Consider the following 27516-nt stretch of genomic DNA (forward strand, 5'->3'; position numbering starts at 1 on the left):
AAAATTTTGCAAAAGTCGTTATTTCATTGTTAACGATTGTCGAAAAGAATTTATAAGGGATCTATCTTTCTGCCGAAGCAATGGAAAGTATTGTACATACACACATGTTGGAAATTTCACACACGCGTGTATCCATCATGGATCATCGTCTGATGTGCGAGGCTTGTTTCGAGGAACGAGTCTCTCTGATGAATCGTTGAAAGTTCAACGATTCGTGGGGGTGGAAAACATGTTGTTAATTCGCCTCGAATCGAGCAACGGGGGAGGGTAATTTCGTGTCGGTAGCGGCTCGTCAGATTGTATAATTGATCACGATGTTATGCTCGGCTAACCAATATTCATTTACAGCGGAATCATGCTGTAATGCCTGTCTCGTTCGACGCCCTGCCTCGTAAATAAATTACCAATATATTTATATATATGTGTGTGTGTGTGTATATACACGAACAAAATTTTACATTACCAGTCTCGTCGTTAGTTGACCCTTGCGATCGATTAATGGCCGCGTGGGAATTTTAAAGATGGATAAAAATGTATCGATATGAATGTCTATGGATTTTATTGTCTTCGATCATTCTTCGATCGCGATACGACTGTGAAATTTCGAGTTTGGAATACGATAATTTGGAAATTATACAACGGATTATGCAAATTTTGATCATTCGAATTATCTATTCGTCTGAACACGAGTCATGTGATATGTCTTTATTTAATTCAATGTTAATTTAAATTAATGCTTGCTTCTGCGATGTTTATATTCCGGTGTTTGGTAAGATGGAGCGAGAAAGAAAATGGAGAAAGAAGCCATTTTATTTTGTGATACGTAATAAAAAGATCGATTAATTTTTATAAATACATGGAATCGAAAATTAATGAATTGTAATTTTTGTAACTTTTTATCGAAACGCGAGGATGTTATTTTCTATTTTTTTTTTTTTTTAATTTTAAAACGAACATTTCATCTTGAAATTAAAATAATCGAACGAAATGAAATTAAGACACGAGATTCTAATAATAAATATTTTTCTACAGTGTTTCATATTATTTTTCATTTCGACATGTCAATCGAGATTAAAACGAGAAAAAAATTTGCTTTAATATCCGCTAAAAATTTCCTTTTTATGAATACGTTTAATTATCTTCGCAATGAAAATCGAAATTATTGAGATAATTTTAAATAACTCAACTCATTTGTATCGATTAAGTTGTAAAATATATCTTATGACTTCTTTTTTATCTCGACTTTGAATCGAAACATTAGCTGATAAATTAAAAAATTCCTATTTTAATTTAAAAGTACACGTAAAAATTTCTTCAAATTAAAAAAAAAAAAAAAAAAAAAAAAGAAAGATGTATTTCACGCACAGATAAAATTCTATAAATTTCGTTCTTGCGCGGTTTACGCGAAAAGAAAAAAAATACTAAATTCTGAAATTCTAATTTCAACCGCACTTTATTAAAATCATAATATGAAAAATTGAATTCGTTAAAACGGATGCAATTTCTATCGTATAATTAAACGAAAATTTGAAGGATTATTCGAAATAAAATGATCGATATAAATGTACGTATAAATTTAATAAGCGTGCGTAATTAACGTACGGAAAAAAAAGGAAAAAAAAAAAAAGGAAAAAGAAAAAAAAAAAGAAGATCCCTCTATCCAATATTCATGGGAATGAAACAAACCTGGATACCGGCAGAGGAAAAAAATGTTCAGAAGTCATATGAAATATATTTCGGTCTCTGCTTCGGTTCCAAAATAAAAAATATATATAGAAAAAAAAAAAGAAGAAAAAAAGAAAAAATAAAAAAAAAAGGATAAGAGAAGAGGAAACAGACGCAATTGCGCTATTCGCTTTTCATTATGAAACGGAGAATGTCAAGCGAACGTTTTAAAATTACTCCCTCGTACGAAAAAATATGTTTCACTCGTGATTCCCTATTTTCCGAATAAAGCTCGAATAAGAAAGCAGCGTAATATTTATTATTAATGGAAACCATGATGGCCGGGCATAAATTTCTCTTCTTCTTCTCTCCCTCCACGAGATTCATTTCCTTTTATTCTATCAACCATTTTCGGACAAGTTTATGAGAAAATTATTCATATCCGTGTATATTGTAAAAAAGATCTGTAAAAATTGTGCAACAACAAATCGATTGTTTTCAATATTTTCGTTCAATGAACGAAAAAAAAAAAAAGAAAATAAAAGAAAAGAAAAGAAAAGATAGAAGAAAATTATTTCAATCATTTCTTAAATTCTCCTCAACCCCAGAGAAATTAATGAAGAAGTGAAAATAAAATTTACACGAATTCGAAATAAATAAATTCGAGAACAAATATTTTTCCTTCTCCCTTCTCTTAACCCTTCTTCTCTCAGCCTTCAACCCCAACCCATCCGCGCCATCGTTTAACGCGATTCTCTCTAATTTCCTCGCTATTAATTGACACATCAAAACACCCCTCTCTCCCTCCACCCTTTCCGCGTCGCTCAAATATCTTGCCACGGGGATGTTGCCACGATCGGGGACCGATATCATCGATCGGGAACCGGCGTGTCTCCGTGCCTGCGCCGTGTCATCGTTCATGGAGGGAGGGAGAGAGGGGTGCATATAGCTTGGGGTGACAGATACACCGACGAAAATGCTAATTAACCCCTGCTGCTGCAAGGATTTGGCGGCCAACAACGCGGTATCGCCGGACAAAAGCGAAACAAGGACGCGAGGAGGGGACTCGTTTCTCGGAGGACATCCTTTCGACATTGTGCAACATCATGGACGTGTACGCCGGAACCGGTTGTTGAAGAGTGGAAGCAAGGACGTGGAAGCTGTGTATGTTGAATGCACAACAGCGGGGAAAAATTAGGGGATGAAGATATATTTTTCTTTTTTTTTTTTTTTTCGAAATCGAAATGGAGATGAGATTCGAGGAAAAGTTTCTTGAGTAATCTAATCTAAATATTAAGTGTAAATATAATTGTTTTCTTTTTTTTAATTTTCTTGCACGAAACATCGAATGTAAATAAAGAAAACGAGAGGCAAAGGCAGTTTGTTTTTCTCCAACCTCTCTGAATATTTCCTCTGAATATTATACGAAATGAAATAAAGGAGAGATGGTTCTTCGAGCGGTATAATAGAAATTATTTCTTACTATAAACGGTCAATATTCATAAATTCTAGCATTAAAGTCCCTTTGGTTGTAAAATCGGTCGAGCGATAAAGTTTGTGCGTACGGGATTGTGAATGATACGAGCGGATGAATCTGTGAAAATAAGAACCTGAAATCTCGGTCAGAGTTGTATCGATGCTGTACACCATGTAAAGTTAACTTTGCCCCAATTTCCGGAATCATAATAAAGCGTTTTCGCCGCTTTGAGAAACCGCTTTGACGATTTAATAATAAAAGTAAAACGGTGAAAATTCAGAACGGGAAAAAATTTTCACGTTTTGATAATCAATAAATTTCAATGTATTTGCGTCATTCGTATATTGGAAGTGTGAAATTTTTCTTTCTAATTTTATTTCGTGAAAAGATTAATATTTACTATTTTTAATGTTTCGACTTGTTTATAATTAAAGCGAAATACCATTTTATAATATCACATCTTCAATATTCCATGCTTCAATTCACAACACTTGTTATATCTCGGATAATATACACGTGTAATTACAACATCAAATATATTATCAGTTATAATAAGAGGTAATTGCGATTCGAAAAATCGAACATCGATCGATTTGGAGAGGTTTGGTTTTTCGTGCGATGTCTTTAGATTTAGATAAATGAACTACTGTTTTGTGGTCAGCATCATTAAAATTTTTGAGAAATTATTCGCACGTATATAAATTTTATTTCGTTAATAAATGACAGGATAAAAAACGATACGAATCGAATCGAGAACGATTTTATCAATATATAGATGTGATTCGAGTCGTTGCAAAAATTCATTCCAAACTTCACTCTTTGTTACCCCGTTGCCAATGCGATCCTTCTTTCTTTTCACACTTACTTCGTTCCGTTACCATTGAAAAAAACATCAACTTCTTCTTCCATTAAAACTCCTAGGTTCTCTTACAATGAAAAATTTTTATCGTCTATTTATTCTCACGTTATTAATTACCGAAATGCCACCGATCCAATATTAAACCTCTTTGATCTCCTATATTCGCCCAACTATATTCCGTATAATCGAGCCAAAGAACGTTCCATCCGTGCCACCAGCAGTTTCTCTTTAAGAATCAACCGAAGAAACTGCACGAATTAAGCAACAATGGAACGCGTTATTCTACCTAGGATATATTTATTTCAACAAAGGTGAATCATTGAAATGTTCATTCATTCGCGTGCGGACGAATTCGTTACGAATGAAAGAGGTTAATCTTTTCTCGAAACAACGTTAAAACGAAGAAAAGAAGAACTTCGAAGAGTCGTACGATTTCTCTCACATTTAAAGTCTTTTTCCAGAAGATTGAGCGGATGTAAATTAAACGAAAAAGATCCTGAAGACGAATGGCGAAACGAAGGAGAAAGAACGATGTCGATGGATAATGTGCAGAGACAAATCGATGAAGCGTAGTCACGGATTTGGAGAAATGTTTAATTCGTTTCCCAAGAATGTTGCTGGTGAAATTTTTCTTTACTTCTGTAAAAATTATATATTTGTATCATTTGTATCGATGATACGACGATGAATTATCTCGTCGTTTCGAAATCGAAAATTCTGTCTCGATGAACGAAATGAATGAAATTCAGAAATATATTCAGGATATAAGATACGAGAAGATGAATATATTTCAACGCGAGAACTCTTTCTCTTGAAAATGATTATACACAAATCGATGTCGATTTATCGCTTTAATTTCGATAAACGATATCATACAGACGACATGATTTTTGATTTACAAATAACAGTGTAATTGAACGATTATTTATTATAGTCCGATATGTAAAATAGTTAAATTTATGTCGAGATATAATTCGACACTAAACCGTGTGATATTACAATAAAGTATCCTTTTCTCTGATATATCCTCTGTTCAATTATAATAGGAATTACCGTTTCTTGTTCTATATTTCAAACGAACCCTCCTAATTTCACCTTCCCACTACATTTATTATCGTATATTATCCGATCAAACTTCCAATTTATACCTTCATTCGTAATATAAATTTTTCAAACAATCGTTCGATTTTAAAAATTAACAAAATTGAATTTCTAATCACTCGATTACCTATACGATATGGATATGATCAAACTTAACCTGATTAGATTTTCGAAACGCAATTAAACCATTCTGTTTGAAAAGAATCGCAACTACTATCGAGCTACAAACAAACAAAAGCTTCGATCCATTGCACCACAACTCACCCCCTACAATAATATGGAATTAAAAGACGTTACCCATCGAAAAGTAAAAAAATCGAACAAAACAAAAAACCCAATAAAGGGAATTTTTTTCAGATTCGAATAAAGATCCAAATCCCTTATAACTTATCACCACGATACAAACAGTCGGCTGTTAACCCAACTAAAACATCCAAGCAACTCTCTCTTCTCTCTCTCTCTCTCTCACCCTCTCTAGGCAACAAATCTCTCGTCCACGGGAGAGAGACGTCACGCGTAAAGTTTCGAGACGGATACACAGTTTTTGCCACGACGGATTTGTAAAATTGATTTCGCCATCGAGTCCATGCTTTACGAGTTTTTCCTGGGTAAACGGATGGAAGAAACGACGATTTATTTCGCGCTAACTTTTTCCGCCTCCCCGAGGAGAAGAACATTCTCACTTTGTATCATAGAGATTTTGTAGACACGCGCGAGATTCTGCGAGATTCTGGGAGAAAGAGGAGCCGTTTGGTCGAGGCGGCTTCCATCAAGCCGCTTATCGAGCCGCGCCACCCCTCGTCCAGGATTGTTTCCAAGGGCGGGGGAAGAATCCTCGTGTCTCGTTTTCTTTCAGGCCAATCCTCTGTGTTTCACGTTTACGTCGTGTTATCGTCGCGCAAAGATTCGAACGTCAACGCTTCTGCATCTCGGGGGTTGTTTTCGAGCAGGGTGGATAAATTCTTTTTCGTCCGTGACGCGGTGGAGGCTCGCGAAATAGAGGTTGTTGGGAATGATGGAGAAGCTTGGAAAATTGGAATTCACTGTATTTTTTTTTTTTTTTGGTTTTTTTTTGGCGGTGGTTTCGAGAATTTTCGTGAATTGCGGCTGTCGTGGATTTTTTTTCCCCCCCTGTTTGATTTCGAGGGTTTGAAGTTCGTTAGGGATGTTTTTACAGGCGAGGTTTGCGAATCGAATTGAAAAGATGTACCAAAAGCTTGTGACTTTCTGATATTTAAAGGGATGTAGAACCCCTTTTCTATCAAAGTATGTTCGAATGTACCTGATTAGAATTTTCTGAAATGTAAAAAGGAAATGTATCATTCCGACTCATCGAAACAAACAATCTACCTAAAACATTTACCTAAAAAATATTACACGCTATTAAGATTTCCAACAAGAATATCTAATCTCGAGCAGAGATTAATTAATTAATTAATTTTGTCAGAAGCGTTTGCACATCGTCGGCCAACGATATAACGATTTTCATTTCCGTGTCTGTCTGACGAGAGCAGAGAATTCTGCTGGGGGGAAATAGTCGAACATCGAGGGTGGACATAATTCGTTGCAAGCGGCGCTTTTAATTCCGGCGCAGGAATGGAAAGTTTACGAGAATCAGGGCGCAAGAGTTGCGGAGTTATCGAACTGCAAAGATTAAGTTCGCCAGTTATGCCAATATGAAAGCCTTCCGGAATACGAGGAAGAGAGGGAGGGGGGGATCGAGTTAGCTTGTTTATAGCGCGCCTTAACTCCCCGGCTCCCGATAGCGGGATAACTTATTCCCGGCCCCGGTATTTTATTTCGCGGGAAGAAGGAATGCCCCCGTTATCGCTATCCCCCCCAACCTTCCGTACAGATTTAAAGCGCAACACCTGGCCGGTTTAAAAATCTTATTCGAGCGAATTAAAAGCATCGTCCTCGTTCGTACTTTTGCTCCATCTCTGCGTCGAAGGCTTTTCCTCGAGCATCACTAATCGAGTAAAGTTATTTCGACAATTTATCGTTCGAAACAATGAGAATCCCAATGCCAAAGATTATACACGAAAAGCGAATATAATATCTACGAGCAAATGTTATTTGACGAGTTGAACTTTATTCGAAAGTCAAGATCATTCGAAGAGTGTCTAGTCAAGATTGGAAATGAATTAAATCACAACCTTTAAACAATAATAATTTTCAATCCTCCTCAGAAATTTTCCAATAATCTTTCCCCTTTGAAAAGGGGAGAAAGAACAATACGAATAGCAAAGATTATATACGAAAAGCGTATATAATATCTACGAGCAAATGTTATTTGACGAGTAATTAAACATTATTCGAAAGTTGCTTCACACGATCATTCAAGATTGCGAAATTAATTAAATCACAACCTTTTAACAATAATAATTTTCAATCCTCCTCGGAAACTCTCCCGATAATCTTTCCCCTTTGAAAAAGAGGGGGAGGGAAAAAACAATACGAATCGAACCTTTTTCCAAGTCGGGGCCGATGAACGTCGATAGCAATTTACAAATCGATCGGGGTTAAAAATTCAAGGCGTGGTAAACCGCGGTAATCCGCGATTACTCGGCCACGTTTGCTCGGCGAATCAACGGCGATTGGCCGATCGAATCGGTGGGAAGGATTTTGAACGAGAAGGCCGAGCTGAATTATTCACAATACATCACTCACCGACCACGTTGAGGCTGTAGTTCAACGACATCTTGGGCTCGGTGCTGACCTGGCACTCGTAAACCCCCGAGTCCCGTTCCTGGGGCGACTTGATCTGGAGGGTCCAGTTCTCGGACTTGTCCGGATGGATCACTTGGAACCTTAGATCCGAGGTGTACATCAGGATCCCCGCGCTCAGGATGTGCATGTCCCTTTTGCGCATCCAGGACACCTGCGAGATAAACAGAAGATGCGGGTTTAAGCCGGCGATACTTCATCTTGGGGGCTGTTGCAGCTGCTGCCGCGCTCTTGACCGATGATGGATGAGTCTCGGGGGGGCGAGTTGCGGATTTGGGTGGAACAGGTTGGAAATGGAGAACGCTGATTTGATTCAAGAAAATCATTTTTGAACGGTGAAATATTATTACATCGTTTAAAACTTAGTCTGAAAGATACCATCTTCTTTTTTTTATTCGAAAATAAAATAACAGGAGAACGTTAGATTTTTGTTACTCGATGCGTCGCAAAAGTTTAGGACGTTTCTTATTTTCGATTCTTGCAGATCTTTCGAAAGATGTTTCATCTTGAACGGGTTTATAAGGAAAATGATATTTCGGAGAGGGAAAAATAAATTCAATTTTCGAATATTCCACTTCAATTATTCACCATGCATTGCTAGGCCCGCACTTTCTTTCTCTGTTTTGTTTCTTCTTATATTTCTTTTCTCTTCTCTTGAGCAAGAGGCAAGAGTTGAAAATTTCTCTTTAAATTGTCCTATTCTAATCAGCTTCGATACATCTTTTTATCGATGCGGAATTACGTTTAACTCGTTCAATTTTCTATGAATTCGTGATTAAAATTTTACAATATTTTTCTTTACATTCAAAGTTGCCCAAGTTTTATAGAATAAAACGCGAAACCAATTTTTTTCCTTTTATCACATCGATCATCCCCCGCTTTCAGTTACAACCAGCACGAGGTAACGCGATTCGACAAGATTTAATTTAAAAAAAGAAAAATTCCCAAGATCCACCCACATCCCTTTAAGATATTCGACGAGAATTTATTTTCCACGCTGACGAACTTGGGCGGGGCAATTAATAAAATAAATTGTTGCCCGCGCCGGATTACACGTCACAGAATTTTCCTACACAGGAAACTGTGTCTAACCACCAACTTGGCCCGAGGATCGTTTCATAATTAATTTCGCGACTACACTTTCTCGCGATACGGGAGATGCAATTAAAAGCATTTCAGACAGATTCCTCGGCAAGAAGTTTTTCCACGATAATTACACAGGGCGGGAATTAACAACGATAATGCAAATAATTAAAACGATTTAACAACACTCGTAATTAAGTAATTCTCGATAATATTCCCTCCCTCGATCGACAAGTTTGCAAAAGAATTCGCAACGATATCATAAAAAATATTGTCACTTCGTTTTCTCTCCCTCAAAGAAATTAATTTATTACAACGTGATTCCATCTTGATTACCGATACACACTTTCTACCATTAGCGTCCAATCGTTTCCTTCACGAGCAGAAATTAAAACTCTTCTTTATTTTTCTTTTCTCTTCTTAGTCTAAAACTTGTCGACCGGTTTTAGAATTGCCTGATTAAGAACAAGAATTTCAGTCAGTCGATCAGTCTTTCCTTTTTTTTTTTTTTTCACGATACATATTTTTGCAACAGTTGAAAATTTGGAATAAAAGTTATGTTCGAGAATCGACGAATACAATTATTATTAGAAGAAAAGTAATTGAACGCAGTTAGAAGGAAAAAAGTATGGAGATATTTAAAGCACTCTTCCCTTCCTTCCCCCCCAAATCCACCGATCCATCTCGTCGATATTCGACACAGCTCGATTCCATCCATGGTTGAATCGCTACGTCGGCGAGGCGTGTCAGCCGGTGGCTTAATGCGCCGTGTGAGGCTTGTTTCCCGCGGAATATGCATAATGCAGCAGGAAGCCGTGTAACACGTATGGAACAACGTGTAACCGAAAGGCGCGAATAACCGACGTCACGAGGTTAATAATTATCGCTCGAATAGATTTCTCGTCTCTTGGCTGTAGCCAAAGGTAATTCGCTGTTTCTAATCGAACTCCATCGATCTCCACGCGCAGCGAACGAGCAGCTGTTTAAGCTTTATCAAAAGGATCAAGCATGCGGCGTTTCCCCGTCGATTTCGTTCCAGAAACTTGTTGAAACAGTTCGTTCGAGTCGAGTTTCTCCGTTTCTCCCGGCTGTGTTATATCTTGTTAACGGGGCAGGCAGGGATAACAAAATTTAGAAGGATTTATTTGCGTTTTGGTTACTTTCTCAAGAGAGCATTTCTTGAGTTGGGGAATTTTTTATGAAATTGGATTTTATTGGAAACGTCTTCCTCCGAAGAGGAATAGATTATGTTGTTAAAATGTAAGAAATATAAGGCACGTCTGTTTATTGAATTTGGAATCGTATTGGACGTTTATTTGTCGATTTTTCTTGCTGTTTAATTTTATTATAATTAAAATCTAGTTGTACGTGTAACGTCTTTTCATAGGCGTGTGTCTGGTTTCGATGGAAACTCGAGGTGCGTTTCGAAGAGTCGTTTCGTCTCTTTTATGCAGAATACTTGTTCCAACGGAGAACAAGTTCATTCATACCGAATACTTTCGAGGAAATTTTCTCGCGTTCGCTGAATTCTCTCACAGGAAACAGGGATCATATCGTTCATATTGTATGGAATATTTTAAGGCGCGTATCTGAATCTTTAACATCTTGAAATTCAATTGAAATTATATCCGTTTCCAAAGAGTCGAACATAAATCAAATGAATGTACAAAATCAAGTACAAAAAAAAAAAATAGTAAAATTTGTAAGAAAAGCAATGTTGCACAGCGTCAAAAATATTCGTCCATTGTTAATTAAAAGATTCAACCAATTGGGAAATTGGAAAATTTATCAAAAAGGATTTAGTTACATTTTCATACGTGTTTCTTTTTTTTTCAATCAAACGAATCCGTCCAATTTCCAAATAAAAAATCACGTCCCTTCGCAATATTGATAGCAGCATGATGAAACATTGTACAGCAAATTTTTTACGCATAAATACACCTCTCACTAGCTGTATTATAGTCATCGAATCTTATTAGGAAATCGAATTAATTCGACTAATTCGTCGCCCTTGAGATAATATCGAATATTGCCTATTAGTTACAGCTGTCTTCTCGTACGAGAAAGAGAGAGAGAGAGGGGAATAAAGAGATCACGTTTGAAGGCACGATACAAAGATATTATTTTATGGATGATATCAGCAACGATGATCCGTTATTGATTCCGTATCTCACTCTCATCCATAGCCACGAGGTGAACGTCACAGTTACACGTAGTATGGCATCGATTAATACGTTTACCAGGATGATTATTGGCAATGCCTGTTAGGCATTAGTAAAGCAATGTCCACACACTGTGCTCCTATCAAAGGGGAGATTGAACATCCGGTTTAATAGAAATGTTTTATGTAATTAGATCGCTACGGTTGGCGCAGTGTTAATTAGTCACGTATGTAACATAATCGCACTTCCCGAATTCTGAAACGAAGGAATTTTCGATCGATCGTGAAATACGATCACAATAATCGAGAAGGAGAATCGAATCGAGGGATTTTTACTTTTTTTTTTTTAATTCTATTCCATTTTTTATTATTTTATCATTTTGCTCTATCTCTCGTGAATTCGTTTTCTATTTAAGAAAGTGTTCAATCTGTAGGTTTCTCGATTTTTTATTTTGAGAAAATTAATATTAATTTTAAGCTTCTAGCTTGACAAATTCTGACAGATTATTCGAGTATTCTGATTAAAATATCTTCTTTCTCTACGATTCGTTGTGATTGAAATATTCCAATATCTCTATAGCTTTCTTTAAAATAAGAAAGCCTCGTATAGAAATCTAAAATTATATATCTATTTTCTTAAACGAAAATTGTAAAATTCCTGGACAGGATGTTGTACCTAATAAAAAAGGATATACGTAATTTTGTATACTTTCAATTTTCCCCACTGAATCGTATCAAAACAATCCGCGTGTGCAAAGAATCGACCAACTCCAATTTAATCTTCTTACGTAAAGGGATAAAAGAAAACAGGAGAGAGGAGGAGGAAATTTTGTCAAAATGCTGGCGCTCGGTGACAGATCAGGATAGTCGGAGGGGGATCGATCCTCGTCAATTTCAAATGAACGTCGGATATTCGGATATTTCAACGGGGAGATGATGAAGCGCTCGTCGATATCGTTGTAAACAATGTCCAAATTGCACGCAAAATTTGACAGCCGTTTATCCGAAAGAAAGCCAACAGAGATATATCGGCCGATTCGTTTTTAACTCGGTGAGAATCGAGCGCCGCTTGTCTAAGGAAATTTATTACGACGATAAATAAACTATCTTTTAAAAGGGAATCGATGATGGAAACGGCGCGAAAGATGGCGCGATCCCGCATGATCAACGCGTGTTTTATCGAGCTCCATAGCGGCATGAACATATAGGTCGATGCATAATAATAAATTTCGTTCAGAGATCAGATCCCTTTGAAACGAAAATTTTTTTTTTAATAACGGACCAGCTTTCGAATTATTCATCCAATGTCTTTGCCGCCATTTTTATTAATTTCTGTATTCAGCGAGTTTTGACTCGTTATCATACGCTGTTTATTAGAAATTAAACGTTGGAACGTGAGGAATTACGAGAAGAAAGGAAACGAAAAAAAGAAAGTCAGGTTGGATATTTTGAACAAGTAAGAAGATTTACGCGTATACGTGTGGATAAAAGTTTCTCAGAAAGTTAGAAAATTATTCAAGGAATCGACGATTGGATTTTAACGTCGAGCGGATATTTATTTTCAAAAAATTCTTTTTTCATTCTACCTTTTTCGTTCTCTTTCGTTTGAATCGATTTAAAATTTTACAATCGGATTAAATTTGCCGCCGCGTTGTATCTGTAATTTAATTACACGTCCTTTGAGAGGTTTATTTTACACATGCAAGGTATTTGTTTAATATACGTAATTAGCAACGCAAGCGCTCAGATTTTGCGGTATTCCATTATCCAATTATAGAACAGAATTACAAGCGACAAAGTATGCTTTATAAAGGTCATAAAATATAGCATAGGTTTCACGCGATAAAACGAAACAAATCCTGACAAATCTGATTTATTATCAATGCACGTGTATATAATAATTCGCGCGCATTTCAAAATTATTACCTCGATTCTCCGTTCAAACTTTTCCTCAATCACAATATCAAACACGAATGCTCGCAATTCTTTTTTCCAAAAATTGTTTCGTATTCGCAGATCAATACTTTTCACTCTCCTTCTCGTTCCTCCAAAAAAATCAAAACCTGTTGTTTCGTCATAGGTCAACACCCTCTTTTCATTCGAACAGTTAATCAAAAACTTTACAATATTATCTCACGTAAAATTATTCTATATATATAAAACATGACAGTTTATAGAATATTTTTATTTATTTATTTCTCACTCGCGTCGCCGCAACCATCACAGCCACGGTTACGTTCGAATTGAAGTTGTTACGCCAGTGAATTTCGCGAGATATAAAGTTTGATATTAAATTCTTGGACGCATTTTCCCACTCGGTGTGGCGCGAATGGGGCTCGCGGAAATTCATGCCACCGGGCCTCAAAGGGGCGGATGAGTTTCTACTAATTTCAAAGACGACGACGACGATGAGAAGGAGGAGGAAGAAGCCTCGGCGTGTTTCGCTAATGCGTTTTCGAAATTGCCCGTTTCCCCTCGCTCGGCTACGAATTTCATCGTGACTCATTAAGTTAGAATCAACGATATTAACACTTAGCCGGATGGTGTGTCCTGCCTTTGGACACCGAATCTCAAAGGGGACCAAAGGCTTGTGCTTGTTATTTTCTTGGGGGAAGAGGAAATATCGAAATGTAATAATTTCGTCGAATTAAATCCGTTAAATTGAACGATGGATGCTGCTTTTATCTAAGAATTTTTTAACCCGAGAATTGTTTCGTAGAGGAACGATTTGCAACGTGTCTTCGTTTAAAAAGCATCGTTAAAAATAAAGAGTTTGAGAAAGAGTTCCCTTAACGATCTCTGATCGTTCGCTTCTCAAGTTGTGCAACATTAACAGTGGGACAAGCAGTTTTCGAAAAAAAAAAAAAAAAAAAAAAAGACACTTGCCCAACACCCTGTAACGGAGAGCAACTTTTGCACTGACCTAATAGTTTTATCGGAATACACTGAAAACAACTATGTCTTGGAAGTTTGGAAAGCAAGTTTTAATGGGTATAATGGCCCAAGTAATTACAGTAAAATAACTTTATGAGAAGAAGAGGGGAAAAAAAGAGGGGGATCACCGGCTGTTTATTAATTGAATAACTTCTTGGGTAACTTCGTTCTTAGGAGAAACGTCGTTTCCTTCGTTTTATAAATCTATTTTTCTCTCTCTCTCTCTCTCTTTATCCCCAAACTTGCGAGGAATTCGCGAAAATGCTTGCTACGATTTGCGAAAAGATCGAAGCTTTATTATCTCTCAAGATATCATTAATCATTGGCACAACTTCTTATAAATATACAAGTCTGTTACAATTATTGTCGTCAAGCGCAACTGTTCCAGTTGTGCTGCGATCAATCTCTTGGAAGCCAAGATCCCTCTAAAAGGGCGGAAAATCGGCTCATTCATAATTACATTTGTAACGAAATTCGGCAACGAATATTGGCGCGTTTTTGCGCAAGGATTTTACAAAGATTCGGAATTTTGTCCAGCACGTATGGAAATGGAAACGATGGATACAAGGAATAGAAATAAAACATTTTAAGTAAAGGTTCTTTGACACGTACACTATCGTCGATTTCTGCGATACAGAAATCATAAGTGACAACTTTAAACTTTTTTTAAACCGTATAAAATAAATATATAACTTTTATATAATTTTCAATCGACACAAGTTGCTTCCTTATTAAACGAAAGGAAAAGAAGAATCTGATATCCAATAATTTTTCACTATAAATAGCCTCTCAACATTATCTTGCAACACCGAAATACCTTTGTTAAAACACTCCTTCGTCCTCTCCAATCCAGACAAATTATACTAACCGCTCGAATCAATCAAACGTGCGTCTCGAACAAAGCAAAGTTAACAAAAGAAAGAGTAGAGAACGTAGAACGCGTGACGCGAACCTTTCACACGGGTCGAAAGTCATTTGGGGCGCGTGTTGGAAATTCCAATATTAATGCTGCACGGCCGTGTATCCATTGTTCACGCGCGAGATGTTCGCTTGTTCCAAATACCAAATACCCGCCATTCGAACTGCTGTCTAAGTAATCCGCACGAGTTGGGCTTCCTCGGGCCGAGACAAAACCAGCTCACGATTTGACAATCGGCAAAGTTATTGCGCGCGAGTCCTAAAGCGAGTCTTGGTCTTCTTGTTCCCCGCCCGGCCTTCCATTTCCAAACTTCTCGCCGTGTAAATTGCGGGAGGAGAAGCTAAGAGCAGCGCAAGAGAACACGACGAGCCTCCTCGGTTCTCGTGGTCGATTGATCGCCACTGGATCTGTCCCTTCAGAATATTCCAAGCAATCGAAAGAGCGAGATTAAGTGTCTTTGTATTTGTTACTATTTTGAACAATTTTATTTCGAAATTTTGATATTTGGAACAATTTCACAGTTGGATGACGATGGAAGAAGAAGTGAAATCGAGATCTTTTGGAAAATTATCGCGATGCATGCGAGAATTAAGTTTTCCACCGAGAGAGCTTGTCGAGATCTCTTTGTACGAGTGATGAGGATGAAAGAGGAAGAGGCGGGGGAGGGGGGGGAAGTGATAAGAAGCTTCCTATTAAATTCCTCATCGGGTCTTTCAATGGTGTGATTACCGGGTAACAGGTCAGTTTGTCCATTGGTTTAAACAAAAGCGTCTCGACTCGTATTTCAAAGACGTTTATTCCTTTGTTCAGCGTGGAAGGTACGTTTAAATGTAAGATAAGGAAAATTACGGGCATAATGCTTCGACTCGAATAAACAAATCTGATGGAACGAGTATTGAATAATAATAAATATTAAAATGTAAAATATGCTGTTTGACGAGAGACGGAACGATTTCAATAAAAATTGGATAGAAATTTCTTTCATTTTTTTTCGATTCGTCATTTTGTATCCCCCCTCTTTTTTTTTCCCGAACAGAAGAATTATGTTCTCACCCTTTCACGCGTAGATATCCTGCAAATCCTTTTTTTTTTTTTTTTTTTTTTCAGACTATTCAGATACATTTTCACGCGTAATCTTTTTCATTCGTAGATGGAATCCGACCGATACGCCGAAAGCTTTCGAGCTTTTAAGATAAGTGCTATATTGCGCTGCGAACGGTCCCATAATTGCGAAGAATTGGCTCGGTTAATACGTTCCTGGAATATTTATAGATACCTTTTTTTCTTAAATAAATTTCAATTGTACCATTGCTAAATTTATCGATTCATAAATTATTTCATAAAGCTCTATGCATAGAGTATCTCTATTACTGATCGAGTTAATTAATTAATTTGAGATTTTAAAGAAATTTTTCATCACACATATATATATAAACAAGTTTTTTTTTACTCGATATAATAAATTTGAATTATATCCACACCGTGTACAATTATTTTGGAACGATTAATTATTCACGCTTCCTGCGAGACAAATGATAAAATCCAAAATCTCAAATGTGCTCCATGAAAATTTCATCGACCAAATCAATCCGCAATTTCCTTCGAATCGCGCGAAAATCTTTCCATACGTTTCTCGTCTCGTCCCAAACCAATCCACTCGTATCCCACGTAAGAGCGAATCAATTACTCTCTACGAGGGTTTTTTAATCACACCCGCATCGTAACGAAACCGATTGTCGAGTGTCGTAACTCAACCATCCCTCGATATCACTCTCTCTCTCTCTCTCTCTCTCTCTCTCCAAGACTCGACAATTTCTCGTATCTCGCGAATAAAAACTAGATTCCTCTTCTGGGTAACGATTTAATCCGCTGATTGCGCGTATAACCCCGACGAGCCTCGCAATAACGCAGCGATCCGCCGTATATTTGTGGGGATCGGATGGGATACGTTTATGAGTCGTAAATCATGGGGGAAGGGTTGTATAAACCCTGGGAAAACGTAAACAGATATCGCGGTGCACGCGATTTTTTAAACGCCAAAAAACGTCGAGGCGACGACGTGTAGGCGCAAAAATCGATTATTCGAATCGACCTCCAAGTTCGACATACGAGTTGCGGCATATGGAAATTTTTCTTGCCTCTCTCTCTCTCTCTCTCTCTCTCTCTCTCTCTCTCTCTCTCTCTCTCTCTCTCTCTCTTCCCCCTCCCCCTTTTTTTAGAATAGTTTTTTCACGAATATTATTATTATTACTATTACTGGAAATTGTTATGATTGCGACTCGTGCTTTGAGCGTAAAATTTTTACGAAAAAATCCAGAATTACAATTTTCGTAACAAGACACTTTCTTTCTTTCCCTCCTTGCACCAGTCGTGCAATAATAATAATATTGGTGAAAAATTCAAAGTTGCGATAAATATTCGCGATCTCCTTTTTCTAGCCCTCCAAATGCAGAGTTGAAACGATTTTGAAAAATTCATTCTGCAAGGGTGGAAAAACGTGGCCGCAAAAAGAGCGGGGGCTCGATAAGGGGCAAGCGTCGTTACAAGCGGAACACGAAGGAATCGTTGAAACGCGACTTGGCCAACGCATTTGCAGATTGCATGCAGCCCGTTGCACCCTCGAGGACGCATCAAAGCAAACTTCTTCGGTATGCGCGACGATACTCGAGCCCTTTGGGAGCCTCCAAGAGGAGCAGCAGACGGTCTGCGCGGGAAATTTCCAAGGGTCGGCCGAAATCTCGCGGGAAAACGAAAAAAGGCCCTCAGACCACCGCGCGAAATTTTCTCGAAAAACCTATTTTCATCTTCTCCTTTCGTCGTTTTACGCCCCGTTGCGGAAAAACATTGGAGGAATCGAGCGAGTTCTGTGCCGATTTCACTAGAATTTATTATTTATTTTTGGAGAAGATCGTTCAGGGGACGATGTTAAAGCGATTTCTCTTTGTGATTTTGGGAGTTTGTTTCCTCTCCTTTAGCGCGAACCAGGGGGATGATACTTTCTAGAGATTTTGATACTAGGTTTCTTCGTTGCTCGTCGTCGCTCTCGTGACACTTGATAGTTCGTGCAGCTCGCTTTGTGCCTTGATAAATATAATACTGCTGAGTTTTGCGCGTCAAGGGTATATAATGCGTTTAGAAGATAATAATTTAGAGTATCGTGTGGCAACGAGAGAGAGATATAGTTTGTTCCTTGCACGAGGATTTTGTTACTCTACTTTTCTTTTTTTTTTTTTTTTTTTGGCAACAAAAGATAATACGAATTTATAAATTCGGTGGGCAAAACAACAAGGATCGTGGATTATCTTAAAAAAAAAAAAATTGAAAGATAAGAATTGAAAATTCATTGATTGTGGTGAATAATTTCAGATAAATCTTGAGAGAAAATGAGCATTTTCCTTGAAATAGTATCTTGAGAAATACAAAAATTGGAGACGTTCGTTTTTCAACGAGATCTTTATCGCGAATAAGACAAATTATCGAAGAAGAGATATCGTCACTTCTTCTTCTTCTTCTTCTTCTTCTTTTTTATCGCGAGAAAATTAAATTGGGGGAAAAGAAGATTTTTCTATTAAAAGACTATGTATTTCCCACTGGAAACCTATCCTTTACAATTTTGTTAAATCCCTTTTCTTTTACAATTTTTCTCCCCGTAAATTGCAAGATGAAGTTTTATGAAGTTTCTTTGGAAACGTATGTTTTGTGGACGAACTTGAAGAACCACATGGAGGATCGAGAACAATGAAAGAAGCAGAGTGAGTTAAGAGAGAAAAGAAGTCGCCGACATTTTCTTATTTCATTCTTTTCAACCGAAAGATTTGACCTTTTGTTACAATACCGTCTGCTTTCTCTTCTAAAGATCGTCCAAGAAGTTCGATAATGGTGGCGATCTGTTCAGGAACATGTTGTCTCTTCATATACCTCGTACACGTTTTAATAAATAACAAACGTCACGATTTCGAATATTTTATAAATTTTCATACAATATAATCCTTTTTAAGAATGGATTAAAACAAAGTTAAACATCCTTCAAAATATAAATTAAAAGAAATCAAATTACAAACCTTTTTTTTTTTTTTACAATTCTTTCTAAAGAGCCAATTGCAGCGAGAAAATGTCTACTACTAATCGGTAAATGGAAAATTGATCTACAGAATCGTAAAAGTAGACGATTCTACGAAACTGGGGATTCAAAGAAACAAGTACTTTTCTTTTCAAGTACTTTTCAGTTTCTGGAACTGCGGAATAAAAGGGATATAAGAGGAAAGATAGGCAGAAAAATCTCTGTACACGAAGAGGAAACGGTGGACACGTATGTTTGAGGAACAACTGTGCACAGAAAGAAAGAAAGATTTTGTCGACGATTCTATAAAAAAAAAAAAAAAAAAGAGGGGGGAAGAAAATCCTTTCCGCACACATGGGGGACAAGAAGGGCGAAGATAAGACAGAGGCAAAAAGAAAAGACAAGAAGAACCCGATGAACGACTCTATCTGATTGATCCTTTGGATTGGGGCAAAAAACGATTCAATGGCGTTTCTACGTCCGTATAAATCGATCCTCCAATCCGAATTGGTCACAAGTTCGAACAATTCTACAACCCGTGAAATACCAAGGAGAGAGAAAAAAATTTCTCGCTTTAACCAGATTCTTTCTAACCTTTTTTTCTTTCTTTTCTTTTTTTTTTTTTTCCCTCTCCCCAACCGTTTTATTCGTCAAGAATCTGGCGAAATTTTCAGAGACGAAATGTAAAACGAAACGTGGACAATGGAAATTGTAATAAAGGGAGAGGTAAAGGTTTCATAAGTGATCTTCGATCTTTGAGGATTTGGTGGCCGGAGGGGGATCTCGTAGAGAGATGATTCCGTTGGAATATTGCAGGAAAAATTCACTTTCTTGAAATAATATCGTGCAATACCATGACGATGGTCTCGAGTTAAGGGTGGACGTAGGCAAATTGTGAGTGGTGTCACTGCTTCGAGCTTTTTGAACCACTTTCACCCACTTTCATGACAATACCACTGGCTATTTCCTGGCAGAAAGTATGACCAAAGTGGAGAAAAATCCACAATTCTTTGAATCAATCGATGAAGTTGATATTTCTTTCTTTCTTGAATAATTTTAAACTTTCTTTGATCTTCAGTGTCCTCCCTCAATTTTGAATTACACATTACGTGACATACGATCGAAAAAGTTAGAAATTAGTAACAGATAAATATCTTTTCTTGAATGTCTTTAAAAGTTTGAAATGAGAAAGTATATAAGAAATAAAAATTTCTCATTATTCTTGTAAATGTTTCGGAATTACTTGGCATTAAAAGGTTCGTATTCTTTCGAGTAACGAGAAGAGATTGACATTGACGAATTTTACAGCCTTTGTGCTCTTAATCTCGACCCTTGTGACATCACATTTTTTATAATATAAAATCTTATTTGAATAATCTTTTTTCATCGTTTTGAGAGAGAGGAGGATACCGTAATAAAGAGAGTGTAGCCATCAAGGGGAGCCATCCCTTGACGAATATAAATTCATGACACCCATTACTTTTTCTAGAAAACGTCTTGAGAAAACGTCAATTTATTGACCTGTTGCTATATATATATATATATATATATACAGCGGCACGAAATTTTGAAGCGAAATGTTTGGGAGATCTGGCGCGCCATAAGGCGAGAGATCTGGTTGTTACGGCGGGCAGACAGAATTTCATAAAAATTGAAGTATCCCGTTGCCAAATCTAACGTTTCAAACGGTGCACAAACTTGTTCGAAATAAAGTGTTAAATTGTTACAATCATTCGCTTCAATTTTCAAAATTTAATACTCTTGGCATTACTTCGAATGATCATATAATTATCATTAAATATTTTTAAGATATCTTAGGTTTATAAAAAAAAAAAAGATTTTACTTTATAATCTTAATTCCTACAGCAAAGAAAAATTCAAATTTCATGGAAATGCTCCTCGATAAAAATACGATCAAAAAAAAAAAAAAAAAAAAAAGGAAAGAAAGACCATCGAGCGAAGATTCGTTTCGTCGAAGAGAAGCGAAGGAAAGAATCTTAAACTAAATTTATCGGCATTAAAACGACGAGGGGGAGTGTTGAGGGGAGGACACCGAAAGATGGAATCCCTGTGATGCAATATTTGACTCGTCTCGATCCAAGATAACCTAAAGCATTTTAGGAACAGTTTATTCCTCCGGCTAAAAGCCTTTGATGGCGTAATCCCCGGTTATCAAGCTTCCTCACGGAATATTCCTAAAATTCGCTGGAACTTAGAGCGAGAAGATAAGAGAAGAGGGCAATTCTGTCGACAGTTTCACTTGGTATCGATAAGTCTTAACAACTCGAGGATGTATCTTTCCACCGACGAAATTTCGTTTCGAACGGGTTGACAGTCGATGTTGAAAAGCGGTGGGACAAACAGGGGACGCGTGACATGTACAGTGTGAGCCAAAATTCGTGGTGAAATTTGATGAGAATAAAATTAAAACGATTAAGAATTAAGTTGGAGGCTTTTCGAGAGAAATGTGTCGAACAAGTGCACACGCGATTGACTTGTTGCCAATCAATGATGAGTGGATAATTGATAAGATACCGTTTTATGAAAATATGTAAATAAAAAATTCAGACTAAGAATTTTCGAAGGCCCCGTGTATTCGACTGAGTATTCGTTTGTTGACGTATTAAATTTGTATCAACGTTATTATAGAATAAGAAATTATTGCCACAAGTAAATTGCATTCTTCCATTTTTACTTTGCCATACTATTTTCTAGATCTGCACAGCTATGAATTTTGAATCATGCTGTATATTTGAAACGAAAGTTCAAGGGAAATGGAAACATCGAAGGGAGTGGAAGAAGGCGGCGTTGTCGCGAAGAGTTTCTCATCGATGGATTTTTCTTTGACAGTGGATGGAGAATCGAGTGACGTTGTTTCGAGACACTTGCAACACGCGTGAAAATGCATCGGGAGAGATCGGAATCTTTGCATCTTCTTCCGAAAGATAAGGAATGGAAAGTGGTATAAAGTGAAGTTTCTTATCTTGAAAAATATTTGTTTAAGGATTGGACGACACAATTTAGATATCTTTTCGAATTCGATGTTGTCCGATTTCTGAACGAAGGTTGCTCGAAGGATTCAGACGAGAACGATGGAATGATAAAATCTTTAATTTAAGAAATGTGTAAATTTTAAATAATTTATGTGAAGAAAACAAATGAAAGAATATTTTCTTCGAACGTAAAACATATCCAATACAAGAAATTGCATTTTATAAAAATAATTTGAAAATTGTTTGCACTATCCAATTGTTATTATTGTTAAGAAGGAAGAATACATTTTTTCGTTTGCTTAGTTTATTTGTAATAATAAATGAAAGCAAATAAATATTTTCGATAACGCTTTCCTTATCTTCTCAATTACGAACGAAGTTCAGGATCAACATTGAAGTTGAATTCTGTAAATTTTCCTCCTCTCTTTCTCATGAATTTCGTGCAACTTCTGTTTCATGCTTTTCCAAGTAATTCGTTTTCTTGTTTAACTCGGTTATTTTGCGAAACTTTTTCACCCTAAACCAGAATAGATTTACTTCGTCGGTTGTTTCGTCGACAAGAGATAAAGACAGAAAGAAAGAGAGAGAGAGAAAGAGACGACGACAAAACTTAACGATCCAACTTTTTGATATTTCGTGTACCAGTACACGGAAATATTTTGTATATTTACAAAAAATTTATTCTTTCCAACCTTCTTCCATTCCAAATTACTTTTCGTTACCAAGTAAACAACAACAACAACATGCATAAAACAATAATCACATTCCCGTTGAATCCTGAAAAAAGAAAAAAAAAAAAAAACTATTCAAAGCGGAATAGTGAAAAGTGTAAATTTTCGAAAATCATCGAATCGAATGGAAGCAGCTGCGAATTCAGCGAATAAAATGCAAATATCGTCAGGGGGCCACTCGAGGCCGGGGGAAAGGAACGAAGGTGATGCAAATGCGGCCTCGAGCAGTTGCATTGGTCCAGGAAACAGTGTCACCAGGCCGCATTGACAGCAGCTATCCTGGAATGGAATCGTTACCCTGTTGGGATCAGACGTTCCAACCATCGACCAAACTTGCACCCAACGTGTAGAGGGCAGCAAGATAGAGATAGAGAGAGAGAGAGATTTTTGTTGGTTACAGGGAACACGAAAGCTTGGCGTAACGCCACGCAAACGAATATTGCCAATAAACTGCCAATCCAATTTAGCTACGCAGAAAATACTGCTGTTCGTCGTAACGACCCGGCTTCGACTTTCCATCAGACTTTCCCTCCCTGGGTATCGATGCTATCGACCCTTCTCTGCCTCTGACAACCTGCTCCCTCGTTTCCCCCTCCTTTTTCTTCTTTCTTCTTGTCCTCAACGAGGGTGGCGACGAACGCGTGAGTTTGGAGATTCTAGATGATCTTCCAGAGAGGGAGGGAGAGGATTTTATTTTTGCGGAAAAAAGTGGTCAGATTTTGGAAAAAAATTATTCCACGATTCTGTTGAATTTGATTGAAATTCTTGATTTTCTTGAAGTAGAAGTTCTGCGATACGAAACGGTTTATAATATAAAAGATAAAAACTTCAAATCGAGGAAACGAGAATCTTGAAATCCTTTGTATAAAAATTGAAACGCTTTATAGTTTATTCGATTGGATTTGAAAGAATCGATATTCTCATAAATTTCGAGATAAATTTAATAATATTTGTAATATTGTTTGTAATTTTTGCAATTATTCAATCATCATAAAATATAAAGAATACGTATATATAATTTATACATAAATACGCTATTCAAATATATATTTGTTGGTTGATTGATTCTTGAAGTTTTCAAAATATTGGAAAACTTGGCACAATAAATTCACCCCGAAGTCTACCTATTCATCCCTAAAGTAATTCCCTGCCCATAAATCTTTGCTATCTCTATTACTTACGCTATTGCATCCCCCCTATAAAATGTTAATCCATAATCAATAAATCCATTCCCGTCAATCTCGAACTTTTTCTTTAAATAAAAACCATTACCACGAAAATTCTTTTCCTTTTTTTTTTTTTTTGCCCAAGTTTAAAAAAATTAACACATATTTTACAGCAGACACAAAATTAAAATTCCTTAAATTTTTAAGCTTCAACTCGTAAATCAATTCCAAAAATAATTAAAAAAGTAAGTGGAATTGCAAAATTTCGAGATCCTTTACTTTGCAACCTACAGTAAAATCTAAAAATAACTTCGAGAAATAGTCGAATCTTTAACGAAATCAATAAGAAATAATAGAACTTGTTGCGAATTCCATCTTCGTTCGCATCCACACTTGGAAAGTTATTCTTTGAAATAATCCACTTGTTTGCAATTAAATTGATACGGCTGCGACGAAATATATTTAGGGCAAATAAACTGCCGCGTCTACTTGTACACGTGTACACATACCTAGCCAACTCTGCGCGAGATTGCACAAGATTAGTTTAGATCAGAGCCCCGCCAAGTGGATATTCGCCGTTTCTATGCTAACTGTCGGCCTAAATACATATCTCGCTTCGCGTTGTAACGAGACCGCTTCCCCTTCGTTGCTGTCTGCTGATCCATCGAAAAAAAGAAAAACACGCGAAAATTAAATAGATTGTAATTCTTTTCTTTTTTTTTTTCCAAAAGTCGATAAATTCCATTATTCGTCAGGATAAGGAGAATATATATTTCTGACATTTTGATTCGAGAAATCATTTCAATTTGGAGTTTTGAAATTGTAAAATGATTGGAATTTTCTCACGCGTTGATAACTTTGGAAATCTCGTTAAGATAAAAATTGAGATTTTGCAATGAAACGAGACACTTTGTATCACAAGCTATCGTAGCTTATCATTTCGCTTCTATCTAGATTGAAAAATACAGGAGGACACGTATTGTGTCGACACTTCTCTGTTCTGAAACGAGACTGATATTCCACCTTACATTTTCCCTTTATCAATTGTATTACAACGAGAAAAGCAATACTCTTCTTTTGAGAGTATGATAAGCCGTAGTTTTGTATTACAGTAAAAGATAAAAGATTCTAAAAGAAAAAGAAATAAGAATACTAATACACTAAACAAAAATTTTTTTACACTTCGCGCCTAACAAGATAGGAATGTGATTATCGAGGAAGAAAAGAAACGAAAATTCATGAATCATCGAGACATTTACCGTTTCATTTGATCTTACTGAAGCAGTTTCAGGAGACATGGATCACACGGAATCGTTCGATGGAATGCACGAAACATCTCGAACCCGTTACGAAAGTGTCCGGGCGTGTTTTCACACGAGTTGTCAGGGAAGAATTTCGCTGACCAATAAGAATTTGTTCGTCCCCTGTCAGTTGCCACAATGTCGATCCGTTTTTTTTTTAGACAGATTGATTACCGTGGATGAAAAATGGATGGTGTGCAACGATATATCAAAGGAGGTAGACCAACAACAGCCGCTGACAACCTCATGGTTAGCATTTGGAAAGATGACTCGTCAAGTTAACAGTTGAGTGAATGATATTTAATATAACCACGAGAATGAAAATTTTCAATTCAACGAGAGCAATATTCCCTCTCGAGATCAAAATTTTCCTTTCTATTCAAAGAAAATAAAACTCGAGATTCGAATTCATATCGTTTCAGATGCACATCGAATAATCGCGATTCTTTTATTCCTACAAATATTCCTGTATATCCTGATCTGATAAAATATTTCAATTAAGAAACGCTTTATAATGCAAACACACGCATTAAAAGTTTTCGAACACGAATACCAACAGAGAACGAAATTATTCCAGGCGAGCGAAGATGAGAACTTCTGTTGAACACTCGCGAAATCATGGGGCAAGATTGGGAAGACGAAGGAAGGGAGAAAAATTCTTTTCTATCGTGTGGAGGCGCGTATCCAACAACTATGGCAGGTAAATGTAATTTGCAGCGCTTTAAAATTCCGTGCACAGAAGAAGAAGCTAGCACTGATACCGCGTTCCAACGAATATCCACCTCGATGATGCAGTAAAAGTGCATCGCACGTACAACACTGCTTCTATTTCTTTCGCTTCATTTTCCAACCCGTCGGATTAGAAGCCCCTGCCTTCATTCCGTTCTCGCTTCTTCCCTCGAGATGGAATGCATCATCCATCTCGAATGGAATGATTCCTCCGGACGGATACGTTCTAATCACACTTTGACCAATTCGATCCTTGCCGTGGCACGCTGCGAACGACCCCTGCGAATTTCCCCCTTGATTCGATTTAGGGACAGATCGTTGTTAGAAACTTTGGAAAAATTAACCTGGGGATGAAGTTTTGGGGATTTTTCTTTGCAAAGACAAGTTTGAAGGAAAGGAAGGCTGCTGTAAGCGATATTTTTCCAAAAACATATATATATATATCGTAACAAATTATCTTAAAAACTCGATCAAATTCTATTAAATTTAGGAAAACTTTGAAACGCTATAACTTCGAAGATAATGACTTCCGGTCAACGAACGAACGATCATTAGAAGCGTGAAAGCTCCCTCTTTAAAACGCTTCTCGATTTATCCCGATATCTCTTTCGGTTCCAAAGATATCATCGTATGAAGCAAAGTTTAATTTCTAATCATTTTTCTTGAACGCGATTAGATCCTATTAAAATTAGAAAAACTTTGAACCGCTATAACTCCGAAAATAATGACTTCCGGTCAACGAACGAACGATCGTTAGAAGCGCGGAATCTTGCTCTTTAAAACGCTTTTTCATTTATCCCGATACGACTTCCGGTTCCCGAGATATCGTCGTGTAAAGCAAACGGTAATTTTTTAATCGGTCACTATTTCTCTCCTTATCGCTCATTCGGACCTCTCGCTCGCACCTCCTTTCGCTGACCTATCTCAAATTCCAGACAAACGACAGACGCGATTCCTGGAAAAACGTAGTACGCGCTTCTAAAATATGTAGGTCAATAGATGGCGCCACCATTCATATTTTCAGTTCTATGTTAACTACTTATAGACTTTGAATCTTTATATCTCGGCAACCGATTGAGATATCGAGATGAAACAAAAAGTGACTTCAATGGCATCATTTCCTCCATCTTTCGACCACACTTTGATGACAAAATTTTTAATTTTTTTCCATGCATTTCGCACAAATGCAATGCCGTGAAGTAAAGTACGTAAGATTAATTAATTAATCTACATTCTACATTATATATTCTCGTTTAACATTATAAATTCGTATTTCTAAATAAACAAAAAAAAAATATACATTACACGAAATTCCAACGAGATAAAGTATCTCAAACATTCGTATTCCATAATTAATTGATTGTCAAGGCCATCAAGAGTATAGAAACTAACCAACTACGAATTTGATTCGCAGTATTAATATTTTTTCATTCTTCTTTGACGTTGAAATTAGTCTACAAAGTCCTCCTGTTAATTCACCGGACGCTTTCTATTCCCTTTCTCTATTTCGACTTTCGGCTCCCGAGTTTCCTTTCCAAAAAAAAAAGCCGATCAAATCTTCCTGCAGCCAGGATTTCATCTCGTCCATTCCCGTCGTTCTACCGAATTAA

At 36.9% G+C, this 27516-nt stretch overlaps 1 protein-coding gene and 1 long non-coding RNA gene across 3 annotated transcripts in view; one reads left to right on the forward strand and one right to left on the reverse strand.

Moving 5' to 3' along the window:
* The window catches only part of dpr1 (defective proboscis extension response 1), a 226592-nt gene that overhangs the window by 150609 nt on the left and 48467 nt on the right, over positions 1-27516 (reverse strand). For both annotated transcript variants that reach the window (XM_086914594.1, XM_086914593.1), the window contains one exon: positions 7773-7983. In XM_086914594.1, coding sequence (XP_086770720.1) covers positions 7773-7974 — 202 coding nt within the window. In that variant the 5' untranslated portion in view covers positions 7975-7983. The remainder of the gene's footprint in view (positions 1-7772; positions 7984-27516) is intronic.
* LOC147656549 (uncharacterized) lies at positions 3593-5022 on the forward strand. Its single transcript, XR_015294251.1, has 2 exons — positions 3593-4312; positions 4463-5022. It is a non-coding gene; the product is annotated as an uncharacterized LOC147656549 (long non-coding RNA).

This window comes from Apis florea, unplaced genomic scaffold (assembly GCF_048593485.1).
Source record: "Apis florea isolate Af1SG1 unplaced genomic scaffold, ASM4859348v1 contig_3696_pilon, whole genome shotgun sequence".
NCBI lineage: Eukaryota > Metazoa > Arthropoda > Insecta > Hymenoptera > Apidae > Apis > Apis florea.